The sequence below is a fragment of the Pyrenophora tritici-repentis genome, chromosome 1, assembly GCF_003171515.1.
Source record: "Pyrenophora tritici-repentis strain M4 chromosome 1, whole genome shotgun sequence".
NCBI classification, from domain to species: domain Eukaryota; kingdom Fungi; phylum Ascomycota; class Dothideomycetes; order Pleosporales; family Pleosporaceae; genus Pyrenophora; species Pyrenophora tritici-repentis.
Genome location: NC_089390.1, coordinates 5,666,210 through 5,682,372, shown reverse-complemented (window position 1 = coordinate 5,682,372; position 16,163 = coordinate 5,666,210). Strand labels below are relative to the sequence as shown.

The window sequence follows — 16,163 nt, the reverse complement described above, 5'->3', positions numbered from 1 at the left end:
TATCAGAGAGCATTGAGCTCTTTAAAAACAGAATCTAAGATTACACATCTTCTCTTCCTAAAAATCATGTGGGAATTGTACGATGTCTGTTCGTTTCTTTCCTCTCTCTACTTAAGAAACAAAAACAATTTCGAGCTTTGAGACATTGAGTAGTGTTGGGAATCGAACCTGCGGTAGATAAGGCAGCTGGTTGCTGCATGCACGAGCTTGGATTACACGGCTGACTAAGCCGTGTGGTCCGAGCTCTAGCTGCAGCCTTACTGCCGACCTCCCTCCACCTCCATAGAACAACAAGAACAATCACAATCATTTCAACTCGTTGCAACGAAGGTGATTCCGATACCTTAGCCGTATCAACAAGTAGGTCCTCCTTTCTTAAAAGCAAGTCCCTGTTCAAGAATGTCTGCTTCTCTCTCTTTTTCTTAATTAAAACATGATTCCGACCATAATATGGAGATGTTAAATATACCCGCACTTCATATTACTTCTCTTTCTCTTTACTCAAACATAGGCTACAGCCATTCATGGAGACGATAGAAAATGTAAAATATACTGTGCATGTCTGTCCCGCTCCTTTTCCGTCTACTTGAAAAATACCCCAAGAGATTTCGTCGAGGTGATAAAATCCTTTCATCCCGCACATATATTCTCATTTCCTGAAACTACCTACACAACGCAGGCATGCGTGTTCCTTCTCCCCCCTCCTTTCTAAAAACGCGAATGCAGTACCTTATCGAGTTAGAAAAAACCGCAAAGATACACCATCATGTTTCTTTGCGAAAAGACTAACATGGTTGGCAAGCGAGCGGCCCACCCCACCAACTTTTGCAACTTCAAAGCGATACATCTCAACAACGCGATAATATTATTGCTAGATAGTAATACAGTAGATTACTCTATATTAATAGTATTAGTGTTGCATGTGCGTGAGTTGTGCCCAGTCTCCTTGCACCTGGTGCAGCGCCTTTGAGCCCGCTGGCTGACGCCTGATCGTGCTCCTCCTTGACGCTCTTCATGAGCAATCTGCTGGTCAGCCTTATTTTGAGCCAGTATATCCTCTCCAGCTCCTTTTGTAAGTACTCCATGCTTCTGTATATGCTTTTTAGAGCGCCGCCTACGCGCTGACGCTGCGCTGTTGGCTTTCTCAAGACTAGAGATCTGATCCCGCATTAGCTTAGAAGAGAGCATTATCACCTCAGCGCCTTTCTTTAGCTGGTCAATTGCTATAATAATTGAAGCTGGTGATGAGCTTTTGTGCTGGCGCACGCGCTCACGTATGAGGCTTGACTGAGCCTCAAGCTCACGCGCGTTGCTCGGCGTTTGAGCTACCCAGGGAGCCTCTGGTAGAGCTGCTGGAGGAGTAGGTGTACGCAGCTGTACATCTACCTTTGATAGAACAGCCTCTAGTTGTAGAGGAACAAGGCCTGCGCCGCGGAAGGCTGAGCAGATGTTGGCTGGCGTGAAGGCGCGATTGAATGCTATCTTAAATGCTGGCAGAAACTCTAGCTTGGTGATGTGGTTGATGTGGTTGCGCATGAGGCTCTCCACCTCACGGCTGTACGCGCGCTTTAATGGCGAGAAGCAGCCAACATCAAGCGGCTGGAGTAGGTGGGATGAGTGAGGTGGCATACAGAGCGTGTAGATGTTGTTCTCTTTGCAGAGCTCCTGGAACGCTAGAGATTAGTGGCTCTTATGGCCATCAACAATAAGCAGGCGACGCGCGCCTATGCTACGAGCCTGCGTGTGAGCGTTAAAGTGCTTTAGCCACTCAACTCCAAGCTCATTATTCGTCCAGCCATTGTCGCTGACTGCGATCGCCTAGTCGCGTGGGATCTCAGCTTCCTCGTACCAGGCTGATAGGTAGTACTGGCCAGCGAAGATGAGGAACGGTGGGACTAACCAGCCAGCAGCGCTGATAGCAGCGATCAGCGTTACCCACTCGCGATTGCCTAGCTGAAGAGTCTTCGGCCTACCTCTCCTTTCTGCTCCTGTTATAACTAGCTGCGTTGTAATCTTGCCCATTATAAAGCCAGCTTTATCAAAGTTGTAGACGTCCTTATCGCAGATGCCGTACTTGGCTTTTGTCTCCTCTACAAGCTTAAACCAGGTCCTAATTAGGGCTGGATCCTCACATAGAGCTCTCTGCCTATCGTACGCTTAGTTAAAACACGTCCGAAGACTGTCTGTACGCTTGACAAAGTTGGCTGGCCACTTCTGCCCAACCTGGCCAGTGCCGCGCGCAGCTAGCAGCTTATCAGCCATATCACGTATAGCTGCGTAGGTAGGCGCAAATCCACGCTAATCTAGCTGAAGTATATGGCTGATAATCACCTCCTCTTCTCTCTGGGTAAGCTTCCTTGAGTTGGGCTGGCAATCTGCGCGCGCAGGCTTACCAGCGCGTCGGCGTCGGAGCGTCGTTCGGGGGACTTCAAATGTCTGCGCAGCATCTCTTATAGACTGAATTTGGCTTCTATTGATAGCTGAGATTGCAAGGTGTATATTAACCTCAGAAGAGGTTTGTAGGGCTTGAATTGGGGGAGCCATAATAGGGAGGAGTTTACAAGGCGCAGAAAGTTGGTGGGGTGGGCCGCTCGCTTGCGTGGGCCGCTCGCTTGCCAACCATGTTACTATTACTAGTCAACATGTGCTCTTTCTCTCTCCTCCCTTCTTCTTAGAAAAACCGGCTAGTCTGCCGGCTATAAAGACGACTGAGACTTCTACTTCCACTATTATCCCTTATTATTACATGAAGATATTAGTCAGATTGCCAAGTGCAGTGTTTGCCATCAGAGGTATAAAAAGGGACTTTTCCCGTAGGAGTTTCCATTCCACTCTATTGTACCTTCAAGCGTGTCAACAAAATAAACCGAAAACGACTTTATGACTCTGTTGTAAAAGTTCTTAACAAGGATTTACATGTGTTGGGCCATTTTCCCGCGATCTCAATCTGATATTTGCAGGGGTTGCTGGGGGTATAAATGAGGGCCATTCCCGCGGTGTCACTTTCCATTCTATTATATCTTACAGTCAAAAGTATCAAATAGAATGTCAGAAAACGACGTGACGACTCTTTTGTAAAAGTGGACTCCAAAAACGTTCATGTGCTGGTCGTTGTTTCCGCACCCCCAATTCGAAATTTGCAGGGGCTTTTGATGGGGTTATACATAGGGACTTTCCCGTCGGTGTTGAATTTACCATTCTATTCTATCCTACAGTCAAAAGTATCAAAAAAAGGTGGCGGAGAACATTACGACTCTTCTGTAAAAATCGTGTACAAAGCGCCTATCTGTTGGGCGTTGTTTCCGCGCTCTAATTCGAAATTTTCAGGGGTTGTTGTTGGGGGTATAAATAGGGGGTTTTCCCACGGTGTGTCGGGTTTTTATCTCTATTATCCTACCGTCAAAAGTATCCAAAAAGCATGGAAGAGGACGGCATGACTCTGTTGCAAAAAGCTATTACTAAGAGCCTATGTTTGGGCGTTGTTTCCCCGCTGTCCATCTTAAATTCTGCAGGGATTGTTGTCGGGGTATGATTAAGACGTGTCAAAATAAAACAAGAGCTTTCCGATGGCGGTTTTGCAAAAACGAAGAAGATCGTTATAATGTGTTGAGCGTTCCAAATTCCAAGAAAGATGACGCATGTGTTGGACGCTGCTGCCCTTGTGGTTCAAAAAACTAGTCATAAAAGGATCAGATAGAGGCACTATGTTTGTGCAAGCCTTTCCAAAAACATGTACATTTCACAATTTTGCGGATTCCTTGGGGTCGCCTGTCGCACCAACTTTCTTCAGTGCGTCCCAGAGGACCAAAGCATCATCCAGGCGTGTATCCTCTTCGATGACTACACGTCCGTTACTCTTTAAAGTTCTCAGCTGTAGCGCATGCTGCGTGCCCCAGCCAAGCTCGTCTCCTCTCAAAAACCTGCTTAGTGGTTCATGAAAGGCTTCTTGTGCAACCTTCTTTTCGTCGTCTGACAATGCGCCCCAGAACCAAATGGCCATGTCGGAGCCATGTGATGCACCAAAGTGAGTTGGCAAGTCCTTGTCTACACACTTTGCGCGCCACTCTATGCGGTACCTGTGGATTAGATGACCAGCGCCATGCTGAACAAGCGCGTTGAGCATGCCTCGCTCGAGAGTGTGAATCTGGACGTCGGCGTAAATGTGCCCAAAGACTGCTTGCCAGCTCTCGTACTTGCTTGGCAAATTACCATCTGGAAAGTAATGTGTCATGAGAACCTGACATGCTTTGCGGGGATAGTCGGCTTGAAGCCGAGAGAGCATGTTTTGGTAGCCTGGCTGCGGAGGTCGCCACAGCCCATAGACGTGATGTTCGTCGCTGCACTCGCCAATAATGAGGTGTAGGTTACGGCGCTTCATACGCTCGGCATACACACCATTTGATAGTTCCTCAAGTAAAGAATGGCGTACAAACGACCCATCCGTGACAGCTCGGAACTGATGGAGCTGAATTTTGTTACTGGCCTCAACGATCTCTCGCGGGGAGCAGGCCCGTAGCTTGGCGAGTTTTTCAGCTGGCAACAAGCTCGAATCGATATGCAAAGCTTGTAATAGTTGATCGAGCTGGTCTTGGGCCTCGTCAAAACTCTTGGGCTGTAAGCCTGGCCCATTCGATAACATCAGTGCCCTCTTGACAATGGCCTTGCGATCGGGCAGCCCGAGATCGTACGATAGCTGGTGAAAAACCGAGTGTGAACCGGCAGAGTATCCACCGAGAGAAATGTTACTCGCATCGCCACCAAAGTAGCTAATGTTTTGGTGCGTCCACTCAAGTGCTGCGCGCTGGTCCCAAAAGCCGAGATTGACGTCGAAATCTCGACACGAATCGACGAGTTGCCTGCTGGCGAGGAAACCAAACACGTTTAGCCGATATGCGGGAGCGACGACGACGCATTTAGTTGGGGACTCGCTCAATAGCGCTCGGAGGTCGCTGCCGTTTGGGCTACCCCATTGCAGGAACCCGCCATCTACTAGGAGTCAGTCATCACGCAAGGCACTTGTTCGGCCGGAGTTGAGCGGTCACGTTGCCGCGAAACGACGGTGCCAGGCACTAAACAACCGAGCTTGGGCAAAGACAAGTTCACTTACGGATCCAGAATAGCACTGGCCAGCCTAGTAGTCCGAGTCAGAAATGTGGCTTGAGGCTCGCTTATATAGGAGAGCCGATTGTTACCTTGGGCTGGTGCATCCCCAGCGGGAACCCAAATGTTTGACTGTAAACAATCTTCGTCCCACGAGCCTTGATCCAGTGTCTCGGCACTGGACCCTGGCTGCGGACAGAATCCGCAGCCGCGCGTATAGCGTCCTGGATGAGCTTTACTTCCGTAGCGATGGCATGGTGGCAGTGGCTGCGGTTTCTGAAAACGAAGGGGTCCGACGGGCGGAAGGGCATACGGGACCCCGCCAAAGTAGTGGCATAGTGGCTGGCTGTCACTGCTGAGATAGGTGAGACCCTCGGCGAAGCCGCGAAATGAAAGGTTGATACGATATGGGATGAATGGCTTTTCCATGTTGAGGTGAAGATGTCGTGTCACTGGTTTGAGGTTGGGGTCAAGGTCGGGTGTACCTCGGCTACGCTACTTGTGGAGGGTCAGGGTAACAGACCCTGGTGCAGATCACGGACGTGTTCGCATTTCCCAGCCTGTGTTGATCATCCTCTTTCCACGTGCCTATGTTTCCCGCAAACCTGTTTTCGGGTACAAGATACCAGTCTACAATTAGCATCATCTCTATTTAGGAATATTATCACGATTGAGATGAGTTAGGCAGCTAGTATTCCGTATCAAAGCGTCATTATTGATAAGGTTTATATGGGAAAAGCCACTGATTAGACCCAGTCGCTTTGACGTCGCGATGCAATACTCTTGCTGTCCGCCGTCACGCTCAAATGTGTAGTCTTTGTAATGGACTGGTCTGAATCCTTTCGCTCCCGGAACACTTCCTCATCTGGAAGAATGCCGAGCTCACTATCGTCATCATCAACATCACCCCCTCGCCGTCTCGGCTTGTCGCTCAGCTTGGAACCAGAGTGGGGAAGCTCGTAGCTTTCAACGGATCCCTTTGGTGTACGCGAGGCTCCTGTAAGACTCGTGGGAAGGACCTGTTTGAGAAGGTTTTCAAACGTCTTGCGTAGCGGTGGCAGTGAGGCTGTGAAGGCGCCGACAAACACTTCGGAGATGGCAAAGATGCTGAGGTTGACGGAATCATAGGTTGGGTCCTTTGATACATTCAAAGACTTCATCTCGTAAAGCTTGAGTGCTGAGACGGTGGTAGTTCTAAGAGTGTTAGTGGAGAAAAGTAAAAGAATCGAATAGACATACACGAGACCACAGAGAAAGACCGCGCGGACACCCCAAATGGTGCGCTTCGGGAGTTGAACTCGTGCAATGTAGATGAGTGGAGCCACTGTGTAGAGCATATCGGTCAAGATGTTGGTCGCAGCTCCCGAGTACCCAGAAATGACTCTAGGTTTGGCGCCCCAGCACGAGCCGGGCTTGGTGTTGGTAACGTCCCAGTGCTTCGAGTATGGTGTGCATTCACCAAAGAGGATGACTGTGGGAAAGACGAAATTGATGCCCAGATGGATAACCACGGAGGCCCAGATGATGATCCGAAAGCTTCTTGAAAAGTCGAGCATGAAAATATATGCGCAAACACTGAGCTTGATCAAAGCCATGCCGTATAGGTTCAATATCTGGCCCAGCCAGAGAAAGTAGAGATACTTTTCCAAATTCTGAGGCGTCATGATGGGGTCCCAGACGTGTTTACCACCGCCGACTTCTGCCATTTTGTAACAACAAGCTGCACCTGCAACGGCAAGAACCTGAATACTATCAGCAATGCATCCAAAAGACTTGAGGCGTCTACTTACATAACCCGTCCATAGCAAATGATCAGTGAGCATGAAAAAGTTCTTGTTTTTCCAGTTTACTCCGAGGCGAAGGCATACGAATATGGAGCTGAAACAGATAAGGGATATTATGGGGATCTTGAGTTCAAGCGAGCGGTCATCCAAAGGGAGATTGGGTGGAGGGCCCGAAGGAGAAGCCATGATAGAGAACAGACAAACGAAAAGACGATCGAGTCGAGATACTGCAGTTGAGTGGTAGATGAGGCTGCACGGATAGCTCGGCACGAACTGCACGGGCGGGTCCTATAGTTATATTTGCTCTGTTATGGGTATCCAGACAGGGCCCATGGGAGAGGCTGGATGCCGGAGATGTCGAAATCAGCCAATCCCGCGAGCACGCAACGAACTATGCATGAGGGGCTTATGCTACCTGTCTAGCCTCAAGGCCCGCCCTCTAGCGTTAGCAATCATTGTGTATGTCTTGAGGGACAGCGTGGGTTCCAAATCTTTACACAAGGTAAAGCTGAGGCGAGGCTGTGCACATGCCAAATCCCATTTAGTAGTTTTGTTCAGGACTCTTTCAGGAGTCTTAGAGTTTACAGAGGGTCCAGATTTCTAGATTCAGACCGGGTGACTTGCCCTAACAAAATCTGGGGTCATAGTCTCCCAAACTTCTCTGCCCAACTTTGCATACACAGCATGGACTTAAACGAGCCGTTGTAATCTTTTTGCCGTAGCTTCAAGCAGGTAATCTGTCACTTTGTCAGCTGTGGCTTGGATACCTATATGTCAATGGGTGGGCTATATGTTGATGGTTCGCGCCGCTGCGTTGGAGGCTGGTCTGGTCGGGCGACTAGGCCAAATGCCATTGGCCTCGAAACGGCCATGCTAGGCTGCGACTGCCGTGGAGATTTTTCTGCGTCAAAACCTGAGGTAGATTGAGCATTCTGTCGATCAATGGTCCTTGTTTTGGTTGTCACACGTCTTCTACCTCGACATGACGTATTTGGTATAACGGGACGTTTGACGTGCAACTTTCAAGCTGCTACTCTTGAGTTCTTCATCCCGTAAACAGAATAGGGTACCACAAGGTGTAAGCAAAAGTGTCGAGATCGACGAGACCCAGGTCGCATCACGGAACACGAACGCGAGAACGGATCGGGCTGGTCCCCGGACGCCACCTATAGGCTAGACGGCGAAATTTCTTTTGGAAACCTAGTCTGTTAGCACCAAAAGTCAAAATATACAAACTAGCAAGAACCAACATACGAGAGAAGAGAAACAAGTGGCGATGCAGAGGAAGAATGGTTGATGGTGTATTTTCGTTCTCGTTTCGCTCCACAGCCGCACCTGCGTTCTGAACTTTGATCACGTTGACGTTCTCTTCCGCTGACCCCCGATGAACTTTTTCTCAGCCATCGCGTCCATTCTAGCTTGTTGTAAAAGTGCGCAATCCACTAGGTCATGTCCGTCATGTCTCGGTCAATCAGCGCACGTCATTTTCACGCACGGAGCGTTTCCGGACGGGAGCCAGGCGACCATCCACGCCATATTCATGCACCCTGCATGCATCACACTTTGGCCGCATTGGTAAACCTACACCATGACAGTTGACGAGTCTCGGCCCTCAGTCGTTGTGGGAATATGTTGCCAGGTTCGGTCGACTATTAGCCAATGGCTCGGACTGTACCTAGGTACCGTTGCTAATGGCCCTAGGTCCTGACGCCACTCCCAAGGTCCTGGTCATGGGCCTGACAGCAGTTGAGCCATGATGATCATTTCGCAAGCGAGACACCTGGCGGCAAGCCCATCAGCTCCTCCAGATCCTCAGGGGCGGTTCTCTACCAAAACCCGGCCATGATATAACTACCTATAGGTAAGCTACCCATGACTCCTAGCTTACGGTCTGGACAAAGTGTCGGTTCCCCCTCTCTACGCCATTCACTTGGCCATTTGAGATTCCTCTACCATCATGGCGTCTCTCTTCTCGAGCATCTTCTATCTTTCCACCTTTGTCCCGCGTGTAATTTACGACAGTGTGACTGGAAGTAATGCCAATGAAGTCAACGTTGCCGGAAAGTCGTTTGACTACATCATCGTCGGTGGTGGACTGAGCGGATTGACAGTAGCCAACCGCCTGAGCGAAGATTCGAGCCGTAGGTGCAACGTTTAATATGGTCATCCACATCTAACTTTTCCAGGTACCGTGCTCGTGATTGAAAATGGCTACATGACCGATGACATCACTACCCGAGTGCCCTCCTTCGCCAACAGTGTCAATCAACAGCTCATGTACGATATCACATCCGAGTACGATGTCGGCACAGGGGGCACACACCCCGTCTGGGTAGGCAAAGTTGTTGGTGGCGGCTCAGTAGTTAATGGCATGGCGTTTGATCGTGCATCTGCTGCCGACTACAATGCGTGGGAGGCACTTGGCAACACTGGCTGGAACTACAACAACCTCTTGACCTATTTCAAAAAGTCGACTACCTTTACTCCGCCCACGGCCAATAATATCAAGAACTTTGGTACCACATACGATGCTAACTACTACGGAACCAACGGCCCTATCCAAGCTTCCTTCCCCAACTTCGAATACGAAGACACAAAGACTGTTTGGGCGGCATTCAAGGCCCAAGGTGTACCATTACCAAAGGAACATGCGGCAGGCAAGGCTGTCGGTGCTTTTTGGATACCCACTGCATTATGGCCCAAGTCACAAACACGATGCCATGCAAAGAATGCGTACTATGATCCAGTAAAGACTCGTTCAAACCTGTTCATCATCACTGGAAAGACTGTGAATGAGATTTTATTTGGTACTGGCCTTTTGACCGGATACACTGCCAATGGCGTCCAGTATAAGTCAAGAACAGATGGGTCTATCAACAAGGTCTACGCCAAGCGCGAAGTCATCATGGCTGCTGGTGCCGTTTTCACGCCTCAAATCCTACAACTCAGCGGTCTAGGTCCTAGAAGTGTACTGAATGCGGCAGGGATCAATGTAAGAAGGGATATGCCAGCCGTCGGTGCCAACATGCAAGACCACCCTAACGCCAACATGTACTTCAACCTCAAGGACCTGTCCGTTCCAAATCCCTTTAGCGGCCAAGATCCAAGCTACAATGCCACGGCATGGTCAGAATACGAAGATAACGATTCAGGACCACTTACACAAGCCCACGGTAGCAGCCTGGCCTTTTTGAGCTTGCAAAGCATCACGAGTAAATGGAGCTCAATCGTATCGACTGTCAAGGCGCAAAACGTACGCTCCTACCTTCCTTCTGTCTATGATGACTACGCTCTTCTCCGCGGCTTCAGCAAACAACGCGAAATCATTGCAAATCTCCATGCCAGTCCCGATGCAGCTGCCGGCGAGTTCCCCATGGTCCCCTTTGGCCTAGCCATCAGCTGTCTGCAACGCCCACTTTCCCGCGGCACCATCACCATCAACCCCCAAAACAAGTACGGCAACCCCAAAGTCCAATTCAACGCTCTCCAAAATCCAGTCGACAAGCAAATCCTCGTTGAAATGGTAAAGTGGACGCGCAAACACTGGGCATTGCCTCAACTCAACAAGTTCGATCCTGTCGAAATTACACCGGGCACGCAGGCGCAAAGCGACGATGAGATTATAAAAGCCCTCATTCAGCAGAGCTCGCTAGCGGCGTCATTTGCGCACATGTCGGGTAGCTGTTCCATGATGCCGGAGAGTTATGGTGGCTGTGTGGGCAACGATCTGGCCGTGTATGGCGTATCGGGATTGAGCATTGTAGACGCGAGTATCATTCCCTTGATCCCTGCCACACATCTTCAATCAACAATGTATGCCGTTGCGGAAAAAGCGGCAGATCTGATTAAGGACAGGAATGGCGTGGACATTCTGAATCCCTTGTCGTGGTTTCGGCTCAGGCGATCTTGATATTTTCATTTCTTCATTTCTTTTCTCTTCTCTTCAGCACTTGGCAGTTCATACTTCTCACACAACTTTTGTTTCCTTTGTTCACATTATATCCCTCTTTAAATACCATCTCTTATTTCATCTTGCAGTAATACAAAAGTGCCTACATAACACCTACTCATCATTTCGCCGCTGCAAAGCCACGTCGTCGCTACCTGGCGGCTTTCCGTCAAAGTACTCACACAACGGCATTCTATAATAATCCCCCTCTACAGACTGCCAAAAGTCCGAATTGGGCACATAGCAGAAATCCGTCGTCAAGCTCCACCATATATCTGCACTATCCCGTGCAATGCACTGCACGTAAACTTCTTGGTCAAACTCGTATGTCTTCTCTACCTCGCACGTCGTGTTTGTGCACGAGCGGCAGTAGGAATATTCCTCTCCCACAGTAACATTGACGAGGTAGTTTGCCGAAAAAGGCCCTGGGAAAGGTGCAGCCTCGCGCTTGTTGACATCGCTGGTCCCGTTTTCGTTGTTGTGCCATAGGTTTTCTAGAAAAGGGATGGGGCCGCAGTTGTCGAGGCGGGTGAGGTCGGGTGGTTCGTAGAGGTTTTTGCGGGCGACGTAGCAATTGTTGCTGGTTTTGAGCCAATATCTGAATATATGTTAGTGAGTTGTTGGAGAAGAGGTGATGTGTCAAGATGCGTACGGGTCATCAATGATGAGCTGGCCATCGGGGTACCAGCATGTTAGCTCAAGGTCTGTGTCTTCTTTGAGGTAGGAAATCGCGTCGCAGGTTAGGTCGGGGCATATTCGGCATTCGGTTTTGTATTTTGTGGTTGCGTCGGCGATGGTCAAGTGCTGTATCTCGGATTCGGGACCGCAGTATTTGAGATCGGTGGTATCTAGTCTCGTCAATTACTGGTTGGAGAGTTTTGCGATGGGATCTTACAGTCTCCGGGGTACTCGACGACGTCGTATTGCGTAACATAGCATCCGGCTTCGCTCTTGAGCCACAAGTTATCACCCATGATCTTTGTTCCGTGCGTCCAGCATGTTGCGTTGAAGGTTTCATCGTAGTCGTAATAGAGTTGATTGGGACATAGAGACCGAGGACATGTCTTACATTCGGTTCGGTACTCTGCTGCCCTAGGAATGTATGGTTGGATGGCGCCATGTGAAGTGGCTAATAGAGTGGCCAATAGCAGTAGTCGATGCATGATGAAGGCTATAGCAGCGTGCGATATTGGACAGCAAGCAGGGTACAACAGCTTAAATGTTTCTTGTCCCGATCACTGTATCTGCATTCTTCAACGTACGAGTTTTAGAATCCTCGGATTCCACCCGATATTATATGAAAAGTATTGGAAGAGGTTCAGCTCGCTGCAAGTGAGATGCGCCAAGCCAAGTGTTACCTGCCATATGAAGGAGAACATCTTTCTCGATACTCGTATTCTAAAGTGGGAACCACAATTACGAGCAAAGAATATCGTTGGTGTGTACCGACAGCTGCAAACATGGTTATATTTAAAAGAGGGGTTGGATGCCTTGTGCCCCTGCATAGTCAGCGCCATAGATTGCTTCGAGGCTAAAAGCGGGGGACCATAATGGCGTACCACGAGGCTGACATGATGACATTGTGCCTTACAACAAAAAGAAAGTGACGGAAACACAGAGACAATGTCAATCGATGAAGACAAGCGGTAGGGGCACGAGCTACGGGCCGTTTGGCGTTGTCATGGGTCCACTGTTCAACCGAGCCGCTCCACTTTCCCGTCTCTCACAACCTCGTCGCAACATCGCACGACAGCCATTTATCGTGCCAGATAACAGCTGGAGAAAAGACCAAGGATGGTTCGGAGCGACACATGTCCGACCCCGATGCTCCTTTCTAACCAATGACCCCGCCCCCACCATGGCTATGCCTTCAGCAGACGTCCCAAAGCGCAAGCCGTTCAAATCCTTTGCATCTTCCTTGGGACTACAGAAACTCAAGCGCAATCATAGCGCGCCAATAAACACCCCTGAGAGCACCGTTGTATCATCCTCGTCTGAAACTTCGACAACATCGCCCCCCAGTCTACAATACAGCCCTCTGGACGCAAACAAAAAAAGTGTGCGACTCCTGGAAATAATCCCAGCACCAGAATATTCGCCACTCAAGGCAAACCTAGTCGTGTGTGACCTAGACGACAAGCCCTCGTACATTGCACTATCCTACACGTGGGACAAGGATGGTGTGGAGAAATATGTACAAATAGACGGAACAAGCTTTGTCGTTGGTGCGAGCCTATGGAACTTCTTACAGCAATATCGCAAGAAAGAGTACCTGAAGACATGCTACGAAGAGGAGCCTCAGAAGAGTATCCCGTTGTGGATCGATGCCATTTGCATCGACCAGGCCAACATTCCTGAACGCAATCACCAAGTCTCCCTCATGCGCGATGTCTATACTGGAGCGGGATCCGTCATCGTCTGGCTAGGGCTTGCGCAGAAGAATGAAGAATTGGCTTTTCTGCTCGCGCGATACCCGGATCTACGGCGTGTCGAAGAGTTTTATACTGCATTGGCCGACGTGTTGAACAAGCCGTATTGGGGTCGGGTGTGGGTTGTGCAGGAGTTCGTACTCGCGCAATCTGTTGATATCTGGTGTGGAGAATTTGCAGTAGATGCCGCAATAGTCGAAGGTATTTGGAGAAATGGCCTCACTTCTACGCCTATTGCGTCTCCAACGAGTATGATATATATGAGTCGCGGATATCTGCTCTTCAAGTACCGTCGAGACTTCAAGCACACCAAACACTACCGGAGAGAGATTCTAGGGCGTCGGAATAGCAAGACGGTGAAAGCAACATTTCGGTTGCGAGATCTCCTACAGGCATTTGCGTCGTCGCAGAGCTCGGAGTCGTTCGACAAGGTATATGGTTTCCTGGGTGTTGCGTCTCAAGGTCGCGGCGAACGTATCCAGCCCGATTACAACAAGGCGCCCGAGGAGTTGCTCGTCGATGTACTACGGAACCAGTTTCACGGTGCCGACTCCAAGAGGAGCGACAAGGACGACTACCAATTTCTGGCTTTTCTCATGCAAGCTCTCCACGTATCCCGCGAGAAGCTAGCACAGCACGTACTATCACTTGCCCCCGAAGCACAAACGCACATCTACGTCCTCGTTGCCACACCCTGCGTCGTACCCTGCATATCCTTCATCAGCACCATCACCCAAGTAGGCGAACTACTAGACTACGACGAAGCCTTCCACCCCAGCACCTGGAAAAGCACGTGGTCGCGCTCAAAAATGCACCCTCCAGGTATCTCTTCCCAAGACATCTCCGAGCTAGGCGCACACATCCTCTCCGAGCAAAAAGATGTAGTCTTGAGTTTCTCCGACCCCCACGTCCCCTCCGGCAACCCCGGTCCCACCGAAAAGATTCGCCGCCAAATGATCGGAGAATCCGCCGATCTAATAATCGCCAGTCTTGTGCAAGCGCCTGTCGAAAAGAACCACGCTGCTAATGCCACTATGTCGAACGGCAGTGTAGTCGTTCGTGACATCTTTACCAGAAGTATGACGCTAGACGCTGCAGGCATGTATCTAGACACGAGAAGTAGGCTGGCTCGCAGAAACACCGATCAACGACATGCGCGCTACACATCGTTTGTAGGCACAAATGGTATCACTGGCCTAGCATGCGGCGGCGGACCAGGCTCCTACGAGATTGGACCTGGGGATCGTATATGCACCTTCTCCGGGCTCAGTGATCCCAACAACGCGTTTATCGCGCGGCTAGATCCAGGGAGTGGGAAATGGCTCATTTCGGGGTTTGCTGTCATACTCTTGCCTGAAGCGACTAAGACAGGGGGGTCAGAGGACGTGGAGTTGTGCTTTCACTGCCATTTGAGTGACTTGTTAGAGTTGCAGCGGTGCGAGCTGCTGGGAGCGGTACAGATGGGGGTATTGCTGGAGCAGACGCTGAGGGGCGAGTCGGAGGGTAAGGCTCATCGGTGTTGTCAGGGGACCGAGGATTGTGATATACTTGAATTTGGCTTGTAGAAGCCGCTGCGATGCGAGCTGTTCTGCTTTTGTTACGCTGCACTGTTGTTCAGCGTTCAGGTTTGATACCCACGTAATACATTCGTCATTTCTTCCTGTACCCTGTTCTCGTCGTTATCCCGCCTCTCCTACTCCGCACCTCCATCTACTGCGCCTTCTTCGCCCTCGCAGCACCACCACCACCACCCATACCCATTCCATACACGTAAACCAGCGATCCCCCAAGACCCGCCGCAAACACCGTCGCCGGCATGGCCAAAACACTAGAAACCAGGATATTCATCTCACTCGGCAGGAACCCGGTGTTCTCCCTCCTCGTCCACCAATTATACGCCGCCCCTCCAATCGTCAAGTAGTTGATGGCAGCGTGCGCAACAGCTATCTGTGCTTTCTTCGTTTTGAAGCCGTCGCGCTGGATGAGCGGGAGCATTTGTGGGATCCCGGTCAGGACGGCGGGAATAGAGAAGAGGAGCGTCAGGATGGTCGTGTAGTAGGAGAGGACCGGGAAGAGGCTAGGGCTCAGGGCTATGTCGAGGCTTTTGACTAGGGATGTGGGTTAGTATTGGTGATATTTTGGAGGGGTGGAAGAGGATGAAGCATACAGGTAGAAGCTACAATGGTAGCTGTAGGACCATACTGCGAGAGAAAGTACACGACATCAAGAGCCGCAGTAGCAAGAGCAGCGGTGATGGGGAAGTGCACGGTAGCTGGATGAAGTGGTTTACTCATGATGGTTGCAATTGATGTTGTAGTTGCTATCGAGAACCGGTTGGAGAGAAGTTGTTGGGAGTGGAAGTCGCTGACGTTTCTTTCTGTTTTTACGCACGTACGGGGGGTAGCTTTTACGCACGTAGTTGGCCAATTGTGGCTAGTGGGTGTATTCGCAGCTCATGGCGGAGAGCCGAGTGGCTCGTTCCTCTGGCGGAACGGCTAAACATCAAGTCCGGATTACGACTCTGCCGTCATGGATTCATTTCGGCATCACCGTTGCGCGACGGACGCGGCGAGAAGGGAGTGGGGCCGTGTCAGCGGTTTCAGCGGTGATGTGATTGGCTGCTGGGGTCCGTATCGGAACTCCACGAGGACTTGTACTTACATGCTGTAACGCTCTACGCGATCAATCTTGTATGTTTTCAGAAGAACGCTTTGGATATATCCGTCGGATGCGCACTATAGATTGTTGTACATTAGGTCTACTTGTGGTACATTGTGGTATGGTCTTGGCAGCGGAGTGACTGTTCCACTCGAGTACGTATTGCTCCGTAGTTTCTGCGCACCAATCAGAACAACACGTATACGCATACGCATACGCATACGCTTTACCCGCATAAGTATC

The 16,163-nt window shown here is 50.1% G+C and overlaps 7 protein-coding genes across 7 annotated transcripts; 2 read left to right on the top strand and 5 right to left on the bottom strand.

Moving 5' to 3' along the window:
• Positions 1-891: 891 nt before the first annotated feature.
• Positions 892-2,544, bottom strand: PtrM4_022310 (uncharacterized protein; the record flags this gene model as incomplete). The annotated part of the gene is made up of 5 exons (XM_066103512.1): positions 892-1,673; positions 1,734-1,804; positions 1,850-2,146; positions 2,171-2,243; positions 2,394-2,544. 5 exons carry the CDS (start codon positions 2,542-2,544, stop codon positions 892-894), a joined length of 1,374 nt encoding a protein of 457 aa, XP_065965714.1.
• Positions 2,545-3,739: 1,195 nt separating this feature from the next.
• Positions 3,740-5,529, bottom strand: PtrM4_022300 (PnbA, Carboxylesterase type B; the record flags this gene model as incomplete). Its single annotated transcript, XM_001932030.1, has 3 exons — positions 3,740-4,986; positions 5,108-5,131; positions 5,193-5,529. The coding sequence occupies 3 exons, from the start codon at positions 5,527-5,529 to the stop codon at positions 3,740-3,742; spliced, it is 1,608 nt and encodes a 535-aa protein (XP_001932065.1).
• A 317-nt stretch (positions 5,530-5,846) lies between these two features.
• PtrM4_022290 (uncharacterized protein) lies at positions 5,847-7,070 on the bottom strand (the record flags this gene model as incomplete). The annotated part of the gene is made up of 3 exons (XM_001932029.2): positions 5,847-6,294; positions 6,340-6,842; positions 6,891-7,070. The coding sequence occupies 3 exons, from the start codon at positions 7,068-7,070 to the stop codon at positions 5,847-5,849; spliced, it is 1,131 nt and encodes a 376-aa protein (XP_001932064.1).
• Positions 7,071-8,841: 1,771 nt separating this feature from the next.
• PtrM4_022280 (BetA, Choline dehydrogenase and related flavoprotein) lies at positions 8,842-10,794 on the top strand (the record flags this gene model as incomplete). Its single annotated transcript, XM_001932028.2, has 2 exons — positions 8,842-9,025; positions 9,071-10,794. The coding sequence occupies 2 exons, from the start codon at positions 8,842-8,844 to the stop codon at positions 10,792-10,794; spliced, it is 1,908 nt and encodes a 635-aa protein (XP_001932063.1).
• Positions 10,795-10,947: 153 nt separating this feature from the next.
• On the bottom strand, positions 10,948-11,996 carry PtrM4_022270 (Metaviral-G multi-domain protein; the record flags this gene model as incomplete). The annotated part of the gene is made up of 3 exons (XM_001932027.1): positions 10,948-11,431; positions 11,486-11,681; positions 11,729-11,996. The coding sequence occupies 3 exons, from the start codon at positions 11,994-11,996 to the stop codon at positions 10,948-10,950; spliced, it is 948 nt and encodes a 315-aa protein (XP_001932062.1).
• Positions 11,997-12,514: 518 nt separating this feature from the next.
• PtrM4_022260 (HET domain containing protein) lies at positions 12,515-14,827 on the top strand (the record flags this gene model as incomplete). Its single annotated transcript, XM_066103511.1, has 1 exon — positions 12,515-14,827. One exon carries the CDS (start codon positions 12,515-12,517, stop codon positions 14,825-14,827), a length of 2,313 nt encoding a protein of 770 aa, XP_065965713.1.
• Positions 14,828-14,955: 128 nt separating this feature from the next.
• Positions 14,956-15,556, bottom strand: PtrM4_022250 (membrane protein; the record flags this gene model as incomplete). The annotated part of the gene is made up of 3 exons (XM_066103510.1): positions 14,956-14,991; positions 15,039-15,370; positions 15,430-15,556. 3 exons carry the CDS (start codon positions 15,554-15,556, stop codon positions 14,956-14,958), a joined length of 495 nt encoding a protein of 164 aa, XP_065965712.1.
• Positions 15,557-16,163: the final 607 nt, after the last annotated feature.